Source organism: Podarcis raffonei, chromosome 13 (genome assembly GCF_027172205.1).
Source record: "Podarcis raffonei isolate rPodRaf1 chromosome 13, rPodRaf1.pri, whole genome shotgun sequence".
NCBI classification, from domain to species: Eukaryota; Metazoa; Chordata; class Lepidosauria; order Squamata; family Lacertidae; genus Podarcis; species Podarcis raffonei.
The window spans coordinates 37,106,969-37,125,239 of record NC_070614.1 but is presented as its reverse complement, the minus strand read 5'-3'; the positions used below and the strand labels follow the sequence as shown (position 1 = coordinate 37,125,239).

The 18,271-nt window shown below is 48.7% G+C and overlaps 1 protein-coding gene across 3 annotated transcripts in view; it reads right to left on the bottom strand.

Moving 5' to 3' along the window:
- Window positions 1-18,271, bottom strand: part of TTYH1 (tweety family member 1) — a 63,068-nt gene that overhangs the window by 18,602 nt on the left and 26,195 nt on the right. For 2 of the 3 annotated variants that reach the window (XM_053361986.1, XM_053361987.1), the window contains exons 3-5: window positions 4,764-4,875; window positions 2,747-2,967; window positions 665-760 (exon numbers count right to left, since the gene is read on the bottom strand). In XM_053361986.1, the coding sequence (XP_053217961.1) occupies window positions 665-760; window positions 2,747-2,967; window positions 4,764-4,875 (429 nt within the window). The remainder of the gene's footprint in view (window positions 1-664; window positions 761-2,746; window positions 2,968-4,763; window positions 4,876-18,271) is intronic. The other variant, XM_053361988.1, reaches the window with a different exon arrangement.

The following is an 18,271-nucleotide window of genomic DNA, read 5'->3' as shown; positions in this document are numbered from 1 at the left end:
TTCAGGTCTACTCCTTTGCCTCTCCACTCGGGCTCATCTGGGATATTGGCAAATGAAGTGAGTATTGCAAGCAGACCCCTCTCATCTAAAGGATCTTGCAGCGCTGCCTTTTGGAATGTCTCCCTACCCAGTTGGTGTGCGTTTCTGCACGGCAAACCTTTACGTTTTGATATTAAACATCCCCCTGTCCCCCGAGGGAGGGCCATAGAGCTTGAAGCCCGCTGATGTTTCGTTTCAAATGGGCAATTCCTCAGTGCATCCCTGTTGGGTGCGTTTAAGACATGAGTAGGCAAACTAAGGCCCAGGGGCTGGATCCGGCCCAACTGCCTTCTAAATCCAGCCCGCAGATGGTCCGGGAATCAGCATGTTTTTATATGAGTAGAATGTGCCTTTTTATTTAAAATGCATCTCTGGGTTATTTGTGGGGCATAGGAATTTGTTCATTCCCCCCAAAAAAATATATTCAGCCCCCCACAAGGTCTGAGGGACAGTGGACCAGCCCCTGCTTAAAAAGTTTGCGGACCCTTGGTGTAAGATGTAAGACGCCTTGTAGATTTGCTCCCTTCTCTCTCCCCCCTCCCCGCTTCCTCCCTCTCTCCTCTTCTCAGTTGCCACCTCCCAACACCAGCAGCTCCCGGATGTGCCCACCAGATGGCGCACTCACACGATTACCAGCCACTTGATCTGCTTCGCCAGCCCCAGCAAGGTGAAGAGACAGATGATGAGGTCCAGCAGCAGCAGCAAAATGTAGGCCAGCCACCTGGGGTGCCAGAGAGCGAGAGATGGGAGTGAGGATGACGCACTCGGCCCGCTTCTTCCACCTCCGATCCTTCTGCCCACCTCTTCCCACGGCCAGGTTGCTCCCCCCACCCCACCCCTGTAGGCAGCCAACTCTGGCCTCTGCCATCAGCCCCTCTGTCCTACCAAGCCTCCCAGGCAGTGGTGCAGTGTGCTAAATCCTGAAATTCACATGCTCTTCATGGCACCAAGCAGCGAAAATGGGTTTTTGACCAACGCAGGCATCATGGCAAAACACTCCCCAAGTTTCCTTCCCGCATCCTGTACCTCCTACTTTGCTGAACATCCAGGCTGATTAGAAGACTTAAAAGCTTTCTCACTGTTTTGCAGGCATAGGCAAACTTGGCCCTCCAGATGTTTTGGGACTACAACTCCCATCATCCCTAGCTAACAGGAGCAGTGGGCAAGGTTGATGGGAGTTGTAGTCCCCAAAACATCTGGAGGGCCAAGTTCGCCTATGCTTGCTGTTTTGTGACATTTTTGTTGGTCATCATAAAGCAGCGGTTGGTTCTCAAACTATTTTTTCCCCCTCTGGATCACGCTTTCAGAATAAAAATTTGCTCATGCCCCACCGATTTTTTTTTTTTAATTGATAAGAAATACTTTGAAAAACAAAAAGAAAACCATCCCTAGCAGTGCTTGATTTATAACACAGGACACAACTGCTTTATAATACGGTCATAGGGACATCCAGCAAGTATAAAACAAGGCAGCTACACATAAGAACATGGATCATTCCCAAACACTTGATGTTCTTGCTCTCATCCTGAAAAGATATCTATCCATATTCTGCAAATAATAATAATAATTTTTTACTATGCCACACTGAAATGTCTAAACATTTATGATATTGCCCTTGAAACTTTCTGACACACTTGCCATCTTCTCCCACTACACCCTCTGAGAACCACCGTCATAAAGGGACTTTGGGGTTTCCCACCCACCCGCCTGCAAATCATGAGTGGCAGTTCAGCCCATAGTCTTACAGACTAATGTAAACCTACTTTATTCTCTAAGCTTATTTGGGGCCCCTCTGGACTGGTGTTTTATTATGGGTGTGTTCAAGAACATGTTATTGACACAACGATAGTGTGTTCAAGGCAGGTTCGCTCTGTACTTATTAGATTGTTCTTCCCCAATCCTATCACATGGTGGCTATTTCAGAAGGGCCAGAACAACTGCGGTCCACAAAGGTTCTAGGATTTCAGCAGGAAGTAATGGGATGTGCACTGATGGGAGATGTGGATTGTGTTAGGTTACAAAGGCCTATAGGCAGCTGGTGTTTTTACTGTTGATAAGATTATTGAGGTTGTTGTTTTGTTAGGGAATGCATGAATGCTGTGTTGAACTCTCTGCTTTTTTCATTCCAAGTCGCCTAAAGAGTGTTTTTGTACTAATAAATCTGAAAAGCAACAATGAAAAGAAAACCTATGCTCCCTGGAGTTACGCTTTTTCTCATCATATATCCATTTCTACAGAAACCCTATCTTTCTGTCAGCACTAACACCCACCATCGTTCTTCCAGCATTTCCCAGTGCAAAAAAAGGTAAAGGTAAAGGACCTCTGGACGATTAAGTCCAGTCAAAAGCGTCTGTGGGATTGTGGTGCTCATCTCGCTTTCAGGCCAAGGGAGCCGGTGTTTTTCCACAGACAGCTTTCCGGGTCATGTGGCCAGCATGACTAAACCGCTTCTGGCGCAACAGAAGCCAGAGCGCACAGAAACGCTGTTTACCTTCCCACCGCAGTGGTACCTATTTATCTACTTGCACTGGTGTGCTTTTGAACTGTTAGGTTGGCAGGAGCTGGCACAGAGCAATGGGAGCTCACCCTGTTGCATGGATTCGAACCACCAACTTTCTGATTGGCAAGCTCAAGAAGCTCAGTGTTTTAGACCACAGCACCACCCGCGTCCTCAGTGCATGCCCTTCTTCAGCATCCCATATCTCACCTGTAATCTTCTAGGTAGCCGATTTGTTCTGCTAGGACGCTGGGTGTGCTGCGTGCCTCGCCCCAGAAAGGGATGCCATCCAGCGTTTGCGCTACTGCCTCTGCTTGGCGGCGTGTGTTCCGCACCACGGCCACCAGCTCGGTTCGTGGGGACAGCGTCTCCTCCAGCTGGGTCAGCTCCCCTCTTACGGTCGCCGAAAGCAGCTCCACCGTCTCAGACACCTGTGGGTAGAAAAGAGGAGAGTCGCAAAGCGAGGTGTAGGCAAGGAGGCATCGTGTGGTGTACAGGGCCTTGGCACAGATTCGTACACCAGACGCCCGTGGCAAACGCGACGCATTGTGTCCCATGTGCGCCTGTTCACACCGGACCCGAGTGCCAAGCTGCGCTTCGAGAACAGGCTGTCCTTACATCAGCGACAGAATGACTTAACCACAGGGTTAGTCCTGGAGATTGGCTCCCATCTTGCCAGCACTGCAGAACCTTTTCTGCGCTATAGTGGGGGTTGGCGGGGTCAGGCTCTGTGACCTGGATTATGCAAATCAAACGTATTTGCTGAGATGTGTTCATTTCCTTCTTCGCACAGCCAAAGGGAAGAGAACATTTGAAAGTTTATCAATGGCTATGAGGTGAAATATGGAGGAACGCCTTTCCGCGTTCAGAGGTGAGATTCCCTCTGGTTGCTGGGGACAAGCATAGGGTAGCTGTTTGCATCACACCAAGGGGGCCATTTGGTGAGCAGTGAAGACAGAGCGTTGGATTAGATGGACTCGCACCCTTGGCTTGCCAGACGCCATGACCTTGCCTTCCACACAGTGGGAGGGAATCCAGTGTCGTGTGTTCTAATGTTTTCTTGGTGCCTGTATTTTTGCTTGCCCAATGGAACCACCCCCAAACCCCGCACACTATTCTGGGGGTTCTCACAACCTCCCAGAGCCGATTGGAGGCATGTGTGTGTGTGTCGGTGCGCAGGGAGAAGGGGAGAGAAAGCCATGCTAAGCCAGTCAAAGTCCTTGTGTGGGCTTCCAGTAGCAGGATGAGTTTGTTCAATCTGAACCAGTAAGTTTCCCCACACCTGGTGGAGGCTGTTCTATTAGGGCCAATGGGCAAATGCCCCACCAACGTCATCTCAGCCAGCCCCCACTGCCTGCCTTCTTCCTCAAAAGCAGCCCATAGGCTGGCGGACTGGCTGCCGCCCTTCCTGTTCCTCACTCTCCGTTCTGTCATTGTTGAACTTAACAGGAAGGAGGACGAGTTGGCTCTGCCTGTCCTTGGCTCTGGCACCACCTACTGTTGGCCTCCCTGCCTTCTGCCCAACCAGTCCCAATAGACACTACCCATCACTGCCTGTGCCACACATGGCATTCTCATTTCACTCACCTGCATCACCAATATGCTACAGGTGTTCACCTTTAACACCAAGCGCACTAGGCCTGCCCTTCCAATTTCCCTACAGCCACTGCTGCTGACCTCTCTGCATGCTGAGCAGGTAGATCTGAAGTGGGATCTTTTCACACATTGGGCTGGATGTGCTTAGATATCTCCTATGCAAACTGGAGCCCTGATCATTCAGGGTTCTCGTTCATCTGTAGGATTGTAAGTGGGTAATAGCTGAATACTCTGAAATCTCCCTTTTGGACCTTCTGCTCAGGGTGCTAAGGTTCCGTGGTGTAGCCAGAAAGGACAGGGCTGGCTTGCACACATCGATTCCTCCCTATACATGCTCTGATAACATGTGGAGGTGAATGCCTAGACATGGCTTAACGCTTGCGGCAATCTTAGCCATTGTGTGCCTTCATATTAGGGGCACTTGCAACATGTCGGACGCATGCTGTGCACATGTCCCTGGAGGGAAGAGGCATGAGTCAAATACCAGTGATCTAGCCACGGGTTGCTTACAGCCAATTTCAAGCTACGGTTCCTCTCTGCAAGTGGAGCACAGGTTAAAAGCGTATTCAGGGGTAACTGACCATATAAACAAGTGCATGGGGTTTCCCCGCTCGTTCGCTCACGCACTCACCAGAGCATCGATGGAGCTTAGTGTGTGGTTGGTGTTCAGCAGCGAGTATGTGACCTGGTACACCCCATCGTTGGTCTCGCTGTTTCCATAGAAACCGATGCCAATCCCAGCACTGTGTTGGGGGTGGAGAGAGGCAGAGAAACGGATCAGCATGCATGCAGGGTTTGCAGCTGGCATAACCCCGTTCCCAGAACAAGGGGAGGGTGTCCCTGCATGGCCCCATATCTGTGCTGCTCGTGCCTGTTTATACCCGGATATAAGAAGCAGAAAGTCCCAGCTGAATGAGGCCAATCGCCCATCGAGTGCAGCATCCCATTCTCACAGTCTCCAAGCAGATGTCTATGGGGACTTGAACGCAGGTCCTGCACAGCCCCCTAACACTATGTAACATGGAGCTAGAGTGGCCATGTGTCCTACTTCACAGAGGACAGTTCTCTATGTGAAGTACAGAGCCCAGTTTAAAGAAGAACAGCCCTAAGGAGGCGAATGCGGGAAGGGCCCTTGAAGCTGGCCGTCAACAGTTAAGCACCTGTCAGAAGAGGCTCCAAACAGCCCCCAGCTCAGATAGTTTCCCACACTCTTTGATTCAGAGCTTGCGCATTAAACTGGAAATGCAGAAAGCAGGTGTTTCACCTGCTCCACCTATGCTATATTCCGGCTCCAAAGAGGTGTTGATCATTGCACAGTCTTTGAATGGGGGCCTGCCGCAGGGCTTCTCTTGGACCCAGAGAAGGGAGGGAGGGGGGAGCCTGGAATCCTGGGACCCAGCTGACAGTGCACTGAACACAACATAGCAGGAGGCGAAGGTGAGGCTTTCCAAAGCAGGCTGGCGCTTTCTCCCTTTTGCAATCGCTTGCAACGTAGCCTCAGCATCTCGTGCCAGGCCCACCGCTGCCATGATCTGTGGCGAGGGTGGGCAAGGACGGGCAAGGGAACGCAGCGGACATGGGTGGATGGTAACAGGCACCTGTGGACTGGGGGGGGGGCAGGTGCATATTGGATGTGCACTCATCCAGCCCGTGCTTGCAAACGGCTGTGTAGCCGTGCTCCCAAAGAACCCACGGCAGGAACAAGGAGGAATCCTCCTGCAGGGACAATGGAGGGAATCTTTACCAAAAGAAAGAAAGAAAGAAAGAAAGAAAGAAAGAAAGAAAGAAAGAGTTGCATCAGGAGACGTGCTAGTGCAGACGGGAAGAGCAGGAAGGGACGAGCGCAAAGATGCATTGAGGGAGCAGCATCAAGCCAGGGAGGAAAACGTCTAAGCTCCTTATGGCAACTGGCTGGGGATTGGGAAGGGATTTGCGCAGAGAGGGAACAAGTGAGTGTGAAAGGAACAGTGCACAAGAGAGACCCGTTATCTCCCCGCCCCTTTCCTTCTCTCCCTCCCTCGTCCTGGATTGGGCCACCTATCTGCGCCTGGCTCCTGACAACCGCGTTTGCCCACCCCCTGGCTTGCTTCTTAACTGTAATTATGAGCATGCCGGGTGGGTAATTACAGTCTTTCTGGTAATGACACAGGCGTGTACAGAACAGCTGCAACCAAAATGTATGGGGATTAGCACAAGAGGGACCAAAAATACCGGTGGTTCTTCCTTCAGTCAGAACTGCCCTTCTCCGTACATTCATCCACCTGAGCCACACTCCATGGGGCAGTTCGCCCGAGTTCATGGACGGCTAGTTTTTGTTCTTATCTGGTAATTTTTTCCTAGGCTAGGGATTTCTTGTTTGTTTGTATTTTAGTATTTTATCCAGGTTTCCCAGGATTATGTGCAGGATTGGTGATGAATCAGACTAGATGAATGCACAACTCCTGCTCTTCTTCCATTTATCTCTCACAACCTTCCTCCCTTCCCACCTGTTGCTCAACCCCAAGATCCTTAAGGTAAAGGTAAAGGGACCCCTGACCATTAGGTCCAGTCGTGACCAACTCTGGGGTTGCGGCACTCATCTTGCTTTATTGGCCGAGGGAGCCGGCGTACAGCTTCCGGGTCATGTGGCCAGCATGACTAAGCCGCTCCTGGCGAACCAGAGCAGCACATGGAAACAGTGTTTACCTTCCCGCCGGAGTGGTACCTATTTATCTACTTGCACTTTGAAGTGCTTTCAAACTGCTAGGTTGGCAGGAGCAGGGACTGAGCAATGGAAGCTCACCCTGTCGCGGGGGTTTGAACTGCCAACCTTCTGATCGGCAAGCCCTAGGCTCTGTGGTTTAACCCACAGCGCCACCCATGTCCTTAAATGCCACCAATTCAGTGATGCTATACTGACATTACATACGCAAGTGCTTGTCAATAGACACTTTTTCTGATCCCCCATGGCAAGGGATGGGAACCTGGAGCTCTCCAGATGTTGCCAGACTCCAATTCCCACCAACCCCACTCAATGGTAGGGCATTATGGGAGTTGTAGTCCAGCAACATCTGGAAGGCCTCCTTGTGATTTGAACATATTTGTTCATGCACTACCTTCTGGAGCAGCAGAAAAACAAAATGTTCCATTTTCTATGTGACTCCCTTTTAAATATTTGAAGACAACTGTTATACAATGACTCTTAATGGTTACTTCTTCAGCCTAAACGTACCTGCCTTCCACCTTTCCTCATAGGATTTGGCATCCTGGCCCCGCACCCTCTCTGTCTTCTAGACGCATCCCACGGTTTCTATATCTTTCCTAAAACAGGCTACCCATTTTAGGTACTCCAGGCAAGGCCTGACCAAAGCCATCATTACCCCTTGCAATCACAACAGTATATGGCTGTGTTATGCCTTTAAACCACCTTCAAAGCATATCCTTCCACTCAAAAGAATTCTGGGCCTTGTAGTTTATCCCTCATAGTGTTGCAATTCCCAGAAACCCTTAGCAAACTACAGTGACCAGTATTCTTTGAAGGAAACAATGTGCTTCAAATGTGCTTTCAAGGTCTAGTGTGTACAAGTTGATGCAACCCAGAATTGCATTTATCCTTTTAGCTGCTGTACCACTGTTACACCAGTGTTTGAATTATGGGGAGGGGGGGTGATAGGCAAGTTCTTTGTACCCCCTCACCAAATTTGGCCAGATCATTGGTCCCTCATAACCCTACTAAAAATAGTAGCAAAAGGGGCTTTTTGCAATAGGAAAGAGGGAGATAGGTCAGGCCTGTCCTCCCTTTGAGTCAACATTGAGTTACGCTCCGTGGGCTGAGTGGGAATCAATCCTTTTCAGGGAAGATCACTCTGGCAGGAGTTTGGCTCCACACTGAACTCACTCAAGCAACCTCTCAACTAGTCACCTCATCTGTCTGAGTGTCCAGGCCCTTACATCCATTCCTGGCCAGCTCTGAGGATCCAAGGCTGGCGTCCGGGTCGCGATCCTACCTTTGCACGGGGCACCCAAGGAGGTTGTGGGCATGCCCGCGAGGGAAATCTCAGTTGGCATGCCCGGCCTGAGCTCTCCCCCAAATCCTGGAGCCAGCACTGCATTCACAGATCCACCTGCTTCACACCCCAGCCCCCAGCCATTCTTCCTTTCTCTCTCCCTTCATTCACCCCTCCATTCACGTACCCACCCAACTCTCACACAGGTCTTTGCCCACCCCCATCTTTGCCTCTTTCAGTCACACCAGGCCCTCTCTTTCTCTTTCTCCCTAAATCTCATTTCTATGGCAACCACCTCCCTCCTCTCCTCGCCTTGCAGAGCGGGGGGGGGGGGGGAGGCAGCACCATTCTCATGATAATAGAGCTTTTTCATTAGATGGGAGGCAGTTCCCAGGCTGAAGGGTGAGGGGATAAAAAAACCAAAAAACCATGGTGGGGGGCGGGAGAGTGTTCCTGGCTCCAATCCCACCCCCTCCGCAGACCCTCTCTATCTACCCCTCTCTTCCCAAAGGAGTCGGGAGTCTTGGTTCCCACCCTACCCTTCCCTAAACTCTCCAGAGCACATTCCAGTGGGACAAGAAAAAGGAAACTTGATATCTGAGCCTCAAGAGTCTCAAAGTCTCCATGTCTGGGAGATTGGTCAATTACCTTTTCTGGGTAGGTTTGCACTCCCTCTGATGGAGCAACTTTGCAGCTTAGGGGGACTCCCTGATCCATCTTTGTCACTGGAGGCTCAAATGAACTCTGTGGCTAGGAGAGCCAGCTTTGGTTGTGGCACCAGCTGTGACCATTCTTGGACCAGGATAGCCTGATGATAGTAGTCCATGCATAGGTAACCTCTAAGCTTGATTACTGAATGGTGCTTTCTGTAGGGCTGCCGTTGTCTCTGGTCTGGAAGCTGCAGCCAGTGCAGGAATGCAGCACCCAGATGGCTCACAACTTGGGCCCAAAACATCTTAATGTTGACACTGGGAAAGGTCCTGGAACAGATCAACAGTCTGTCTGTGAGCATTTAGAAGAGGATGCTGTGATTACTAAGACCCAGCATGGGTTTCTCAAATATAAGTCATGTTAGACGAGCCTCTCTCATTTCAGGGGAATGCTTCAGTAAAGCTTTTGACCAAATTCCTCATGGTGTTGTTATTTGTTTGGGGCGTTAAGCCGTAGGCCGTCTCCTCTGATGCCAGGATCCAGCAAGTGTTAAAAGCTAATCAAGCCATCTAATTCCTGGAAGAGCCAAGCTAACTTCCTGGTGAGGTGATGGGGGATTAAAGATGAAACCATGAATGCAAATGTTACCTTTATTCAGGAGGCAAGTTTACACCCACCCACACCACTACCTGTCTTCCATCGAGGCAACCAAGAGGCATGGTCTGGGTTCAAGGACAACGTTCTAACCCAGCAAAACCCTCAAGGAGGGTATGAACTGGGGCTGGTGAGGGGTGTGGCCTGTAGGGGGAAGAGTTTGGCTTGGGGAGAGCGCCAAGAGTCAGATAGAGAGGGCTGACTTTGCCCCCAACCCCTGGCCAGAGATTCCCACCACAATTCTGGATGGCTAGCATAGATAGCCCCATTAGGGTTTGGTGGCAAGATTGTTCTGTCTTTGGGACAGTGATGCTCACTAGATACCTTTTTGATTTGTAATTGCTGCTGGTGCTTTACTCTGTTCTCCCAAACCACCCATCTCCTCCTCCTGACCCTCGGCCCTCTTCCTGTTTCCGTCCACTAGAACTCTCTCCCACTCCAGAGGACCCAGTCAGTCGTCTTGGCACTTCATTTGGATGAGCAAATGACCATTTACTTCTCCAGGCGGGTTTCCGTGCAGAGGACGGGTGGCATCTGGCTGCTGGAGCCCCCGCGCCTATCCGTCTGGAAGGGTTATTTCTCCCTGGGCTGGATGAATAAAGGTCCTCATGCTAAAAATATCTCCTAGCCACCCGCTCTTTCGATGCTCTCCAAAGAGCAAAGGGATCGCATAGGTTACCCATTCGCGCAGTGTGGGGTGAGACGGACAGTTCTGTGAAATGTAGTCTTAGTTCAGAGATAGCAGGGATTGAATGCGGCAGAGAAATTAAGCTTAGGCTGTCTCTGCAGCCACAGCCTTAAACCTTTTTTTTCCTCCCTCTTCGCCTCAGGGTTGGAACAAGTTCTCTTGCAGCTCTATGATTCTGTTTTTGGATGCTTAAAAATCTGTGCTGCAAAGAGAATTGGAAGACCAGCATAGAGGGGCAAGAGGAGATGGGTTTCCTAAGACTATCCCACTTACACTGTTTTTTTAATGCTAGAAACTTCCCTCCCCACAAGTTGCCGTTGTTGTTGTTGTTGTTTGGTTGTTATTGTTGTTTTACCGGTGTTGACAAAAGATGCAGGTATCCCAAACTTTTTCTGAGGAGGGGTAAAAGTAGCTGGAAAAGGAGAGACTTTTCATCTTCAGGAATCAGTCTTGTGCTTCAAATTGCAGCCTCGGCAGCTTCGTTGTATTTAAAACAAAAGCAACTAAAACAAATAGCAGGAAATATAGGATCACAGGCATGTTGTTGTTGTTGTTGTTCTGCCCATCTGACTGGGTTGCTCCAGCCACTTTGGGTGGCTACCAACAAAATATTAAAAACCATAAGGTAAAGGTAAAGGGACCCCTGACCATTAGGTCCAGTTGTGACTGACTCTGGGGTTGCGGCACTCATCTCGCTTTATTGGCCGAGGGAGTCGGCGTACAGCTTCCAGGTCATGTGGCCAGCATGACTAAGCCGCTTCTGGAGAACCAGAGCAGTGCACGGAAACGCCGTTTACCTTCCCACCAGAGTGGTACCTATTTATCTACTTGCACTTTGACGTGCTTTTGAACTGCTAGGTTGGCAGGAGCAGGGACCGAGCAACAGGAGTTCACCCTGTCACGGAGATTCGAACCGCCGACCTTCTGATCGGCAAGTCCTAGGCTCTGTGGTTTAACCCACAGCGCCACCCGTGTCCCATTAAAAACCATAAAATGAAACAATTCACAACAACAACAAGCTGCCTTAAACTGAGTCAGGCCATTGCTCTATCTAGCTCATTATTGCCTATACTGAGTGGCAGAAGCTCTCTGGGGTTTCAGTCCAAGGTCTCTCCCATCCCCATCTGGAGGTGCCTGGGATGGAAACCTGGGGCATTCAGGACACAAAGTAGATGTCCTAACGCTGAGCTACAGTCCTCCCCCAACATGTCCTAAAGCTACACAGAATGTACAGTTCTATCTTCAGTGAACTCTGGGAACGATCAGTGTTGGCCCAAGACACTTTTCTGCTTGACGCAGAGCTCAAGTGCCCCCCTACTGCCAACACTTTTTAAAAGTCTTGCTGCTCCACTCGGAACCAACCTCTGAATTCACCTACAACCCCACACATGGTGTAATGCAGGCATAGGCAACCTCGGCCCTCCAGATGTTTTGGGACTACAACTCCCATCATCCCTGACCACTGGTCCTGTTAGCTAGGGATGATGGGAGTTGTAGTCCCAAAACATCTGGAGGGCAGAGTTTGCCTATGCCTGGTGTAATATGAAGCAGGTCACTTGCCCTGCTGCATGGCAGGGCTGCATCTTGACAATGGAAAGGTCAGGGAGAAGCATCTGCAGTAAGACAGTCCCTAGCACTCTCACCAACTCCCAGGACTCCTTCCTGGAAGCTGTCATAGTTAAACGGGTATAAAAGAGATGTCTGCAGTGTAAACATGTCCCCTAGGACATACCAAGAAGCCTGCATGAGTGTCCAAGAAAGAGTAAGAAACATTTCGGGTGGGGAGCTAGTAATATTCTAGCAATAGGAAAGTGTAATGTTCTAAACATTGTAGCCTAACATGTGAGATAAGGAACCTGAGGCCATGGCCATATTACCAAATAGGCAGAGCAGGCACCGGCCTATGGGCCCCACCCCTTTTAGGGGGCCCATGACAACGGATCCAAATAATATTGATTTGATCTTGAAAGAAAATTACAACCAAGTATTAGGAGATAATTTGCAAGGGCTCCCCTCCACTGAGATTTTGACTGCCTAGGGACCTCCAGAGGGTTTAATTCAGCATGGCCTGAGGCCCACCAGATGATGATGGACTCCCATCAGCCCCAACCAGCATGGCCAGTGGTCTGGGATGATGGAGTTGGAGTCTAGCACCATCTAGAAAGCCACCAGTTTGCAAATCCTGTTCTAACAAACACCAATGTGCTAATTAAAAGCAGGGTACTACAAATATGTCCTACACAGGGATCTCTAAACATAGGATTAAAATCCTCTGCAGCTTTCTAGAAAGGGAGGGGGAGGGGAGCAAATGGAACCAGCATGTGTTATTTCTGATTACAGGCCAATTATAATCCACTAACTAATTGCGCTTTTGAATGACAAGAATGAAACAGATACTGCTTCATCAAGAGGGAATTACTAACCATGTAGTTATGCTTCTGCACAAGGAACTAGTAATAATCATAGAAACCCCACGATGAGGGGGATGGTAATGGAGGAGTAATAAGGGGGTAACAAAGATGTAGTGAAGACCACCAAAAAGAGGAATTAGACAAATTCATGGAGGACAAGGCTATCAATGGCAGCTGAGCATGATGGATATGCATGGCCTCCAGCATCAGAGGCATTCTGCACCCGAATACCAGTTTCTGGGGATCACGAATGGGAGAGCGCTATTGCATGTTTCCTACTTACAGTCTTTCCCTGGGCATCCCTTGGGCCACTGTGAGAATGGAAGGCTAGGCTAAATAGGCCTGATTCGAGTAGGGCCCCTCCTATGTCCTCATCTAGAAAGGGCGTAGTAAGTTCTGGTTAGAACTGCCTACAAACGTAGTAACTGCATTCAAGCAAGTTCTAGCAACAAGCAATGAAAAGGTTCTAGTAACAAGAGACAAACAATTTTGTAACAGCAAAGGACTTGGTTCCAGAGAACACTGCAATGTTGGTCTGTTTCTGTTGCTACTCCTACAGGCATCGAGCGCCGACACTATACAAAGTACTAAGGATCTACTATATAATCTGCTAATGAGAGGGAATCCGTCATGTTTCGGTAACAAATTTGAGCTAGTACAAAGTGCTGCGGCTGGTTTTGACCAGAGCCAGTTATTTGGATGAAGCAGTTCTGGGCTTATGGCAGCTTCAGAGGCTACCGGTCTGTTTCCAAGCACAATTCAAAGTGCAGATTTCAGCCTTTATAGCTCTAAATCAAGGCATTGGGAACCACAGGCTCTGAGGCCACACTCCTTTCTAGGCCATACATATCACTGGCCCTGCTTTGCACCCTCCTCAACTTGTTTTTTGCCTGGCTGGACTGTGTCCTTGACCTTTGATAATGCCCTTTTCTTTTTTGGTATGTATGGAGTGTTAATTTTGGACTGCCTTTTGCTGATTGCTGCGTCTTGTCTTGTTTTGTATTTGTTTTGTTTTGTTTTTAAAACAAATAAAGCATTAAAAAAGAAGAAGGTAATGCCCTTGGTTGCCTGGCTGAAGGATACAGAGCAGGGTGTAAGTGCGTTTCAAAACTAGCCTGCTGTGCAAAGGTAAAATTTGCATTCATTGCTCTGCCTACATTTGCTCACCGCTGGTGGGTGGCCCCCAGGAGGTTTCCTAGCAGGGAATGTGGCCCTCAGGCTTACAAGGCTTTCCAGCCCTGCTCTAAATGGTTTAAGGGTTGCTCTGCCACCTACAGAAATGCATTCTGTCATCTGTAGTCCAATTGGTTCAACTCTTCCTGCTCAGGGTTCTGTCAACCCATTTCCATCTCCAAACAGTCCCGAGACAGTGCCTCTTAAGTAGACTATATATATGCATGCAAACAAGCACACACACTTTGCTTTCAGCTGTCTTGGAGTGACTTTGTGTCTAATCTACTGAGCCTGGGAGCAGGCAGTTGGGAGGTATCTGGAGGAGCAAAAAGGAGTGCAAGGCCCATTTAGAAAAGTCATGTGTCCCTATATTACACAGGGCAGTCTACTTTAGACTCTACCATCTATTGGAAAGAGTTCTCCATCTGAAGAGCTGTCTGATCCAAATTCAGCTTAAATAGCTATAAGAAGAGAGGGAGAGCAGGAGCGGCTTTGAAGTTGTCCATCAGCACTTAGCACAGGGGTCAGCAAACTTTTTCAGCAGGGGGCCAGTCCACTGTCCCTCAGACCTTTTGGGGGGCCGGACTATATTTTGGGGGGGGGATGAATGAATTCCTATGCCCCACAAATAACCCAGAGATGCATTTTAAATAAAAGCGCACATTCTACTCATGTAAAAACATGCTGATACCCGGGACCATCCGTGGGCCGGATTTAGAAGGCGATTGGGCTGGATCTGACCCCTGGGCCTTAGTTTGCCTACCCATGACTTAGCACTTGGACAGCAGACTCAACCGCCATCACAGGCCACCTCTTCAAGAGTCTTGCCCACTAGGATGAGGTGCATCGTATTTCTGTTGAAATTATAATAACCACATCTAAATTTGCACAGGTACATCTAAATCAGCACATGCAAATCCGATGCAAATCCAAGCCCCCGTTTTCCCCAGTGATGCTTTTCTTCTTTTTGGCAGTGAATAAGTGGCCACCTGATCTCTCCTGGTGTGAGAATAGCACTTGTGACACAGGCCAACCGCCCTACAGAACAGGACTACAGCCACAAGGGACAAGCTTGGAAGCAGCAAGTTCCATTCCAATAAAAAAGCAAATGGAAAACATTTCTATGTGAATGTTTTTGAGGTGTTGTATATAGCTCACATATCTTAGTACAGGCTGCTATTCAGATAGCTCCCGCAGCTTGCTTGCACAACTAACTATCCTAAGATAACCCCTGAACTTACACCAACCTCAAGCAGCTTGTTTACATGTCCAAGAGGAGAATCAGATTCTGAAGTGAGTTAGGGAAAAAAGAAGTTAACAACCCCCAGCCAGCATATGGGCGTCTTAATACCAATATTACACTCTTCCAATTTATTTTTAAATGAAAAGCGCCCATGGGAAGCTGTCAGTTTTGAGTGGAAAAAACGGCAGCCGAGGGAGGAAGGCTGCTTAACTCTTTCCTCCCCTCTGCTTTTTCAAATCAAAATTACTTCCCCCAATCTGTTTTTCTACCTTGGGAGAGCTTATATATATTTCCTCTGTGGGCTGCAGGCGAATTTGAGTGCAAAAACAATCAGAGGAGAAGCGGTTACTCACAGTTTCTCCCCCACTGTTTGTCTGCTCACAGTTGCAGATTCCCGTGGCTTTTCATTTTAAAAATAATAACCAAAAATCGGGAGACTTGTTGCACTCTGCTCCTGTTTAATGTCTAGCTTGGCCTTCCATCACACATCCTTAAGCTAACTGTCCAGGGTTGCTCACACAAGTAACAGAGTTTCTCATCAGCACTGCAAACCTGGCATAGCTGAGAAGACACCCTTGCTGTGACCACACACCAGAGCTGAGAGGCTTGCTACCCTGGAGAAAACCAATGAACCAAGACAGACAGCACTGTGGTAATTAGTGCTTGTTCTTCACAATAAACACCTGAGGGAAAGGACACCGCCTTCTTAAGACAGCGGTCCTTTAATACTTGCATTGGTAGAAGTATTTTGGAAGGAAGAATTTCAGCAAGGGCAGCTTTTTTTTCCTGTCAGGAGAAACAACAGAAAAAGCTGCCCTTGTTGAAATTCTTCCTTCCACTACACAACTGTTAAAGGAGCCTTTTCCCTGTATTACACCTGGCAATCTCATAATTAATATCCTCGCCCTGTCTTGAACCCATGACCCCAGGCTGTCGCTCATGACGGTTAAGTAACGTCCCTAGCAAGGTGGGGGCCACAAAATGCCATTAGCATAAATGGTGCGGCCTGTATGTAAAGCACGGGCCTTCCTCTAAGGCCGAAGCCAGCACTTAGCAACCCCTTAGCAACGGCTTTTGTTCCTCGCGCCATGGGCCGATCCCGAGTCCATTGTTGGGCCTCTGTGCTGTTGGGAGGATTTGGAGCGATTGTGTGGTGGGGCAGGGTCTCTTTAAGCACTCTTCCCCCATGCTCCCCCACCTACCCCAATTGGGGCCAAGGACACAGAGGAGCCATTATTCCCGCCATGAATGGGTACAGTCTTGGCATGAATGGGAGCCTTATTTTTTTTGTGGTTGCTGGGCTCGTTCCCAAAGCGGCTGGGAATGAACCCCGATGCGACCCTTGTCAAATCAGGACAGGGATGGGGTGTTCTTGGGAAGAGAAGGTACGGGGAGGGGAGGAAAGGAGCTGGTTTTCCCTAATGAGAAAATGGGGAACATGTATTGGCGCAGATTTGCTCCAGCGTAGAAAGAGGAGAGCGTGTATAGAGACAGAGGAAGCTGCTGCCTTATGCTGAATCCATCTAGGTCAGGATTCTCTGCACTGACTTTAAGATGCCATCCCTGGAGACGTCAGGTATCCTGACAAGAGCTGGTCTGGGGACCCCGAGTAGCCAGCTGCTGAGGAGGGGGTGGCACAGTGACAAAAGGACTGCGTGTCTGGTGTTCTGGAGAGAGGCTGCCTGCCTGCCTTCATTGGCTGAGGGTACAGTGGTACCTCGGGTTAAGAACTTAATTCGTTCCGGAGGTCCGTTCTGAAACTGTTCTTAACCTGAGGTACCACTTAGCTAATGGGACCTCCTGCTGCCACCGCACTGCCGCCACACGATTTTTGTTCTCATCCTGAAGCAAAGTTCTTAACCTGAGGTACTATTTCTGGGTTAGTGGAGTCTGTAACCTGAAGCGTCTGTAACCTGAAGCGTCTGTAACCCAAGGTACCACTGTACTGGAAACTGCTGCCTGAGACTACACATTTCCAACTATTTCTGTTCTGCAGCCTAATTCATGCATAACACTAAGCCAAGCTACAGCTTAGTGAGGATGAGGAAGAGTGCTGGTGCACATTTAGAAAAAAACATTTGCTCCTCCTCCAGTACGGTTGCTGTCACACTACCGGGTGCTAATGGTTTGGCTTGATGTTTCGTCCAAACCTGGGCTGTCGTTTGTTTTCCTCCAAACAAACCACAAACCATAACTAAGTGTCCTTCTTGGCTTCCTGCTCTCAGTTTGCTTGTGGGAGACAAACCCTGAGCCTAAGTTCAGACTAATCACTAAACCAAACCGCAGCTTAGCTCCCAGTAGCTTGGATGGGGCAGCGTGAAGCAGCCACAATTTTCTCTCTATGTTTATTCATTCACACCTAGCCATAGTTTAGCTTCGTATTACATGCAGACCAAGCCAGTGTGTACTACTAATTGTCTTATTATGACAATGCACCAAAATTTTACAGGGGGAGAGAAACAGCTGCATTGTGTGCAGGCCCATCATCCTCTGTAACATCATCGTGGTGGTTCCACTGTCCTTCGCTTCATCACTGAACTGCCTTTTGATGGCACTAAAGGTAAAAAAATATTAACTGGGACTCCCACAGATTTGCCATGGGGAATATTCAAAGAGGCAGAGGTAACAGAACCCTACAATAGGCCTCATTGTCAATGTGAAAGTTCTAATTAGAATTGGATCTGCAGAGAGGCTCATTTTTCTGTATCTGCCAAGCTCCTTGAAGTTCATTTTTGAGTGAGAAATCTAGGAATCATAGGGCAAATCTGCTGATCTCACTTGTCTGGGCCAGTCATCCAACAGTCTCTGAACTTAAAAGAACTTGACACTGTCAGTTTAATAAAGGCTTTGTAAATTTTGTGATGTATGTGTGCGCGTGTGTAGTCTAAGGGGAAAAGTCATACCCAACATGTTTCTAGGGGGAGGAGAATGAAAAGATCAAGGACATTCTTGTTACTAATATTGTAAAGATTGGTTTGGAGACCATGTAGTGCACACAGACATCCATCTGTCCGTACTGAGTGTTAGTCATTGCATATACGAGAGAGACAGAGACAGAGAGAGAGACAGAGACAGAGAGAGAGAGAGACAGAGATGCACATCATTGTCAATTTAAAATGAGGAAATGAGGGTGGAGAAAGAATTTTAAGAACAAGGGTACTTTTAGTTTAGAGTTTCTAGGTTTGCTGAAGAAGGCTGGGGTCTTGTGGATCAAAAAAGGAGCTTAAAACAGAGGAGGGGAAAGGAAGGAACCATGCTAGAGAAAGGGAACAAGATCTAAAAGGCTGCAGAAATGGAAGGAAGGGAGAACTGGGAGCCGGGATTTCTTAAAGT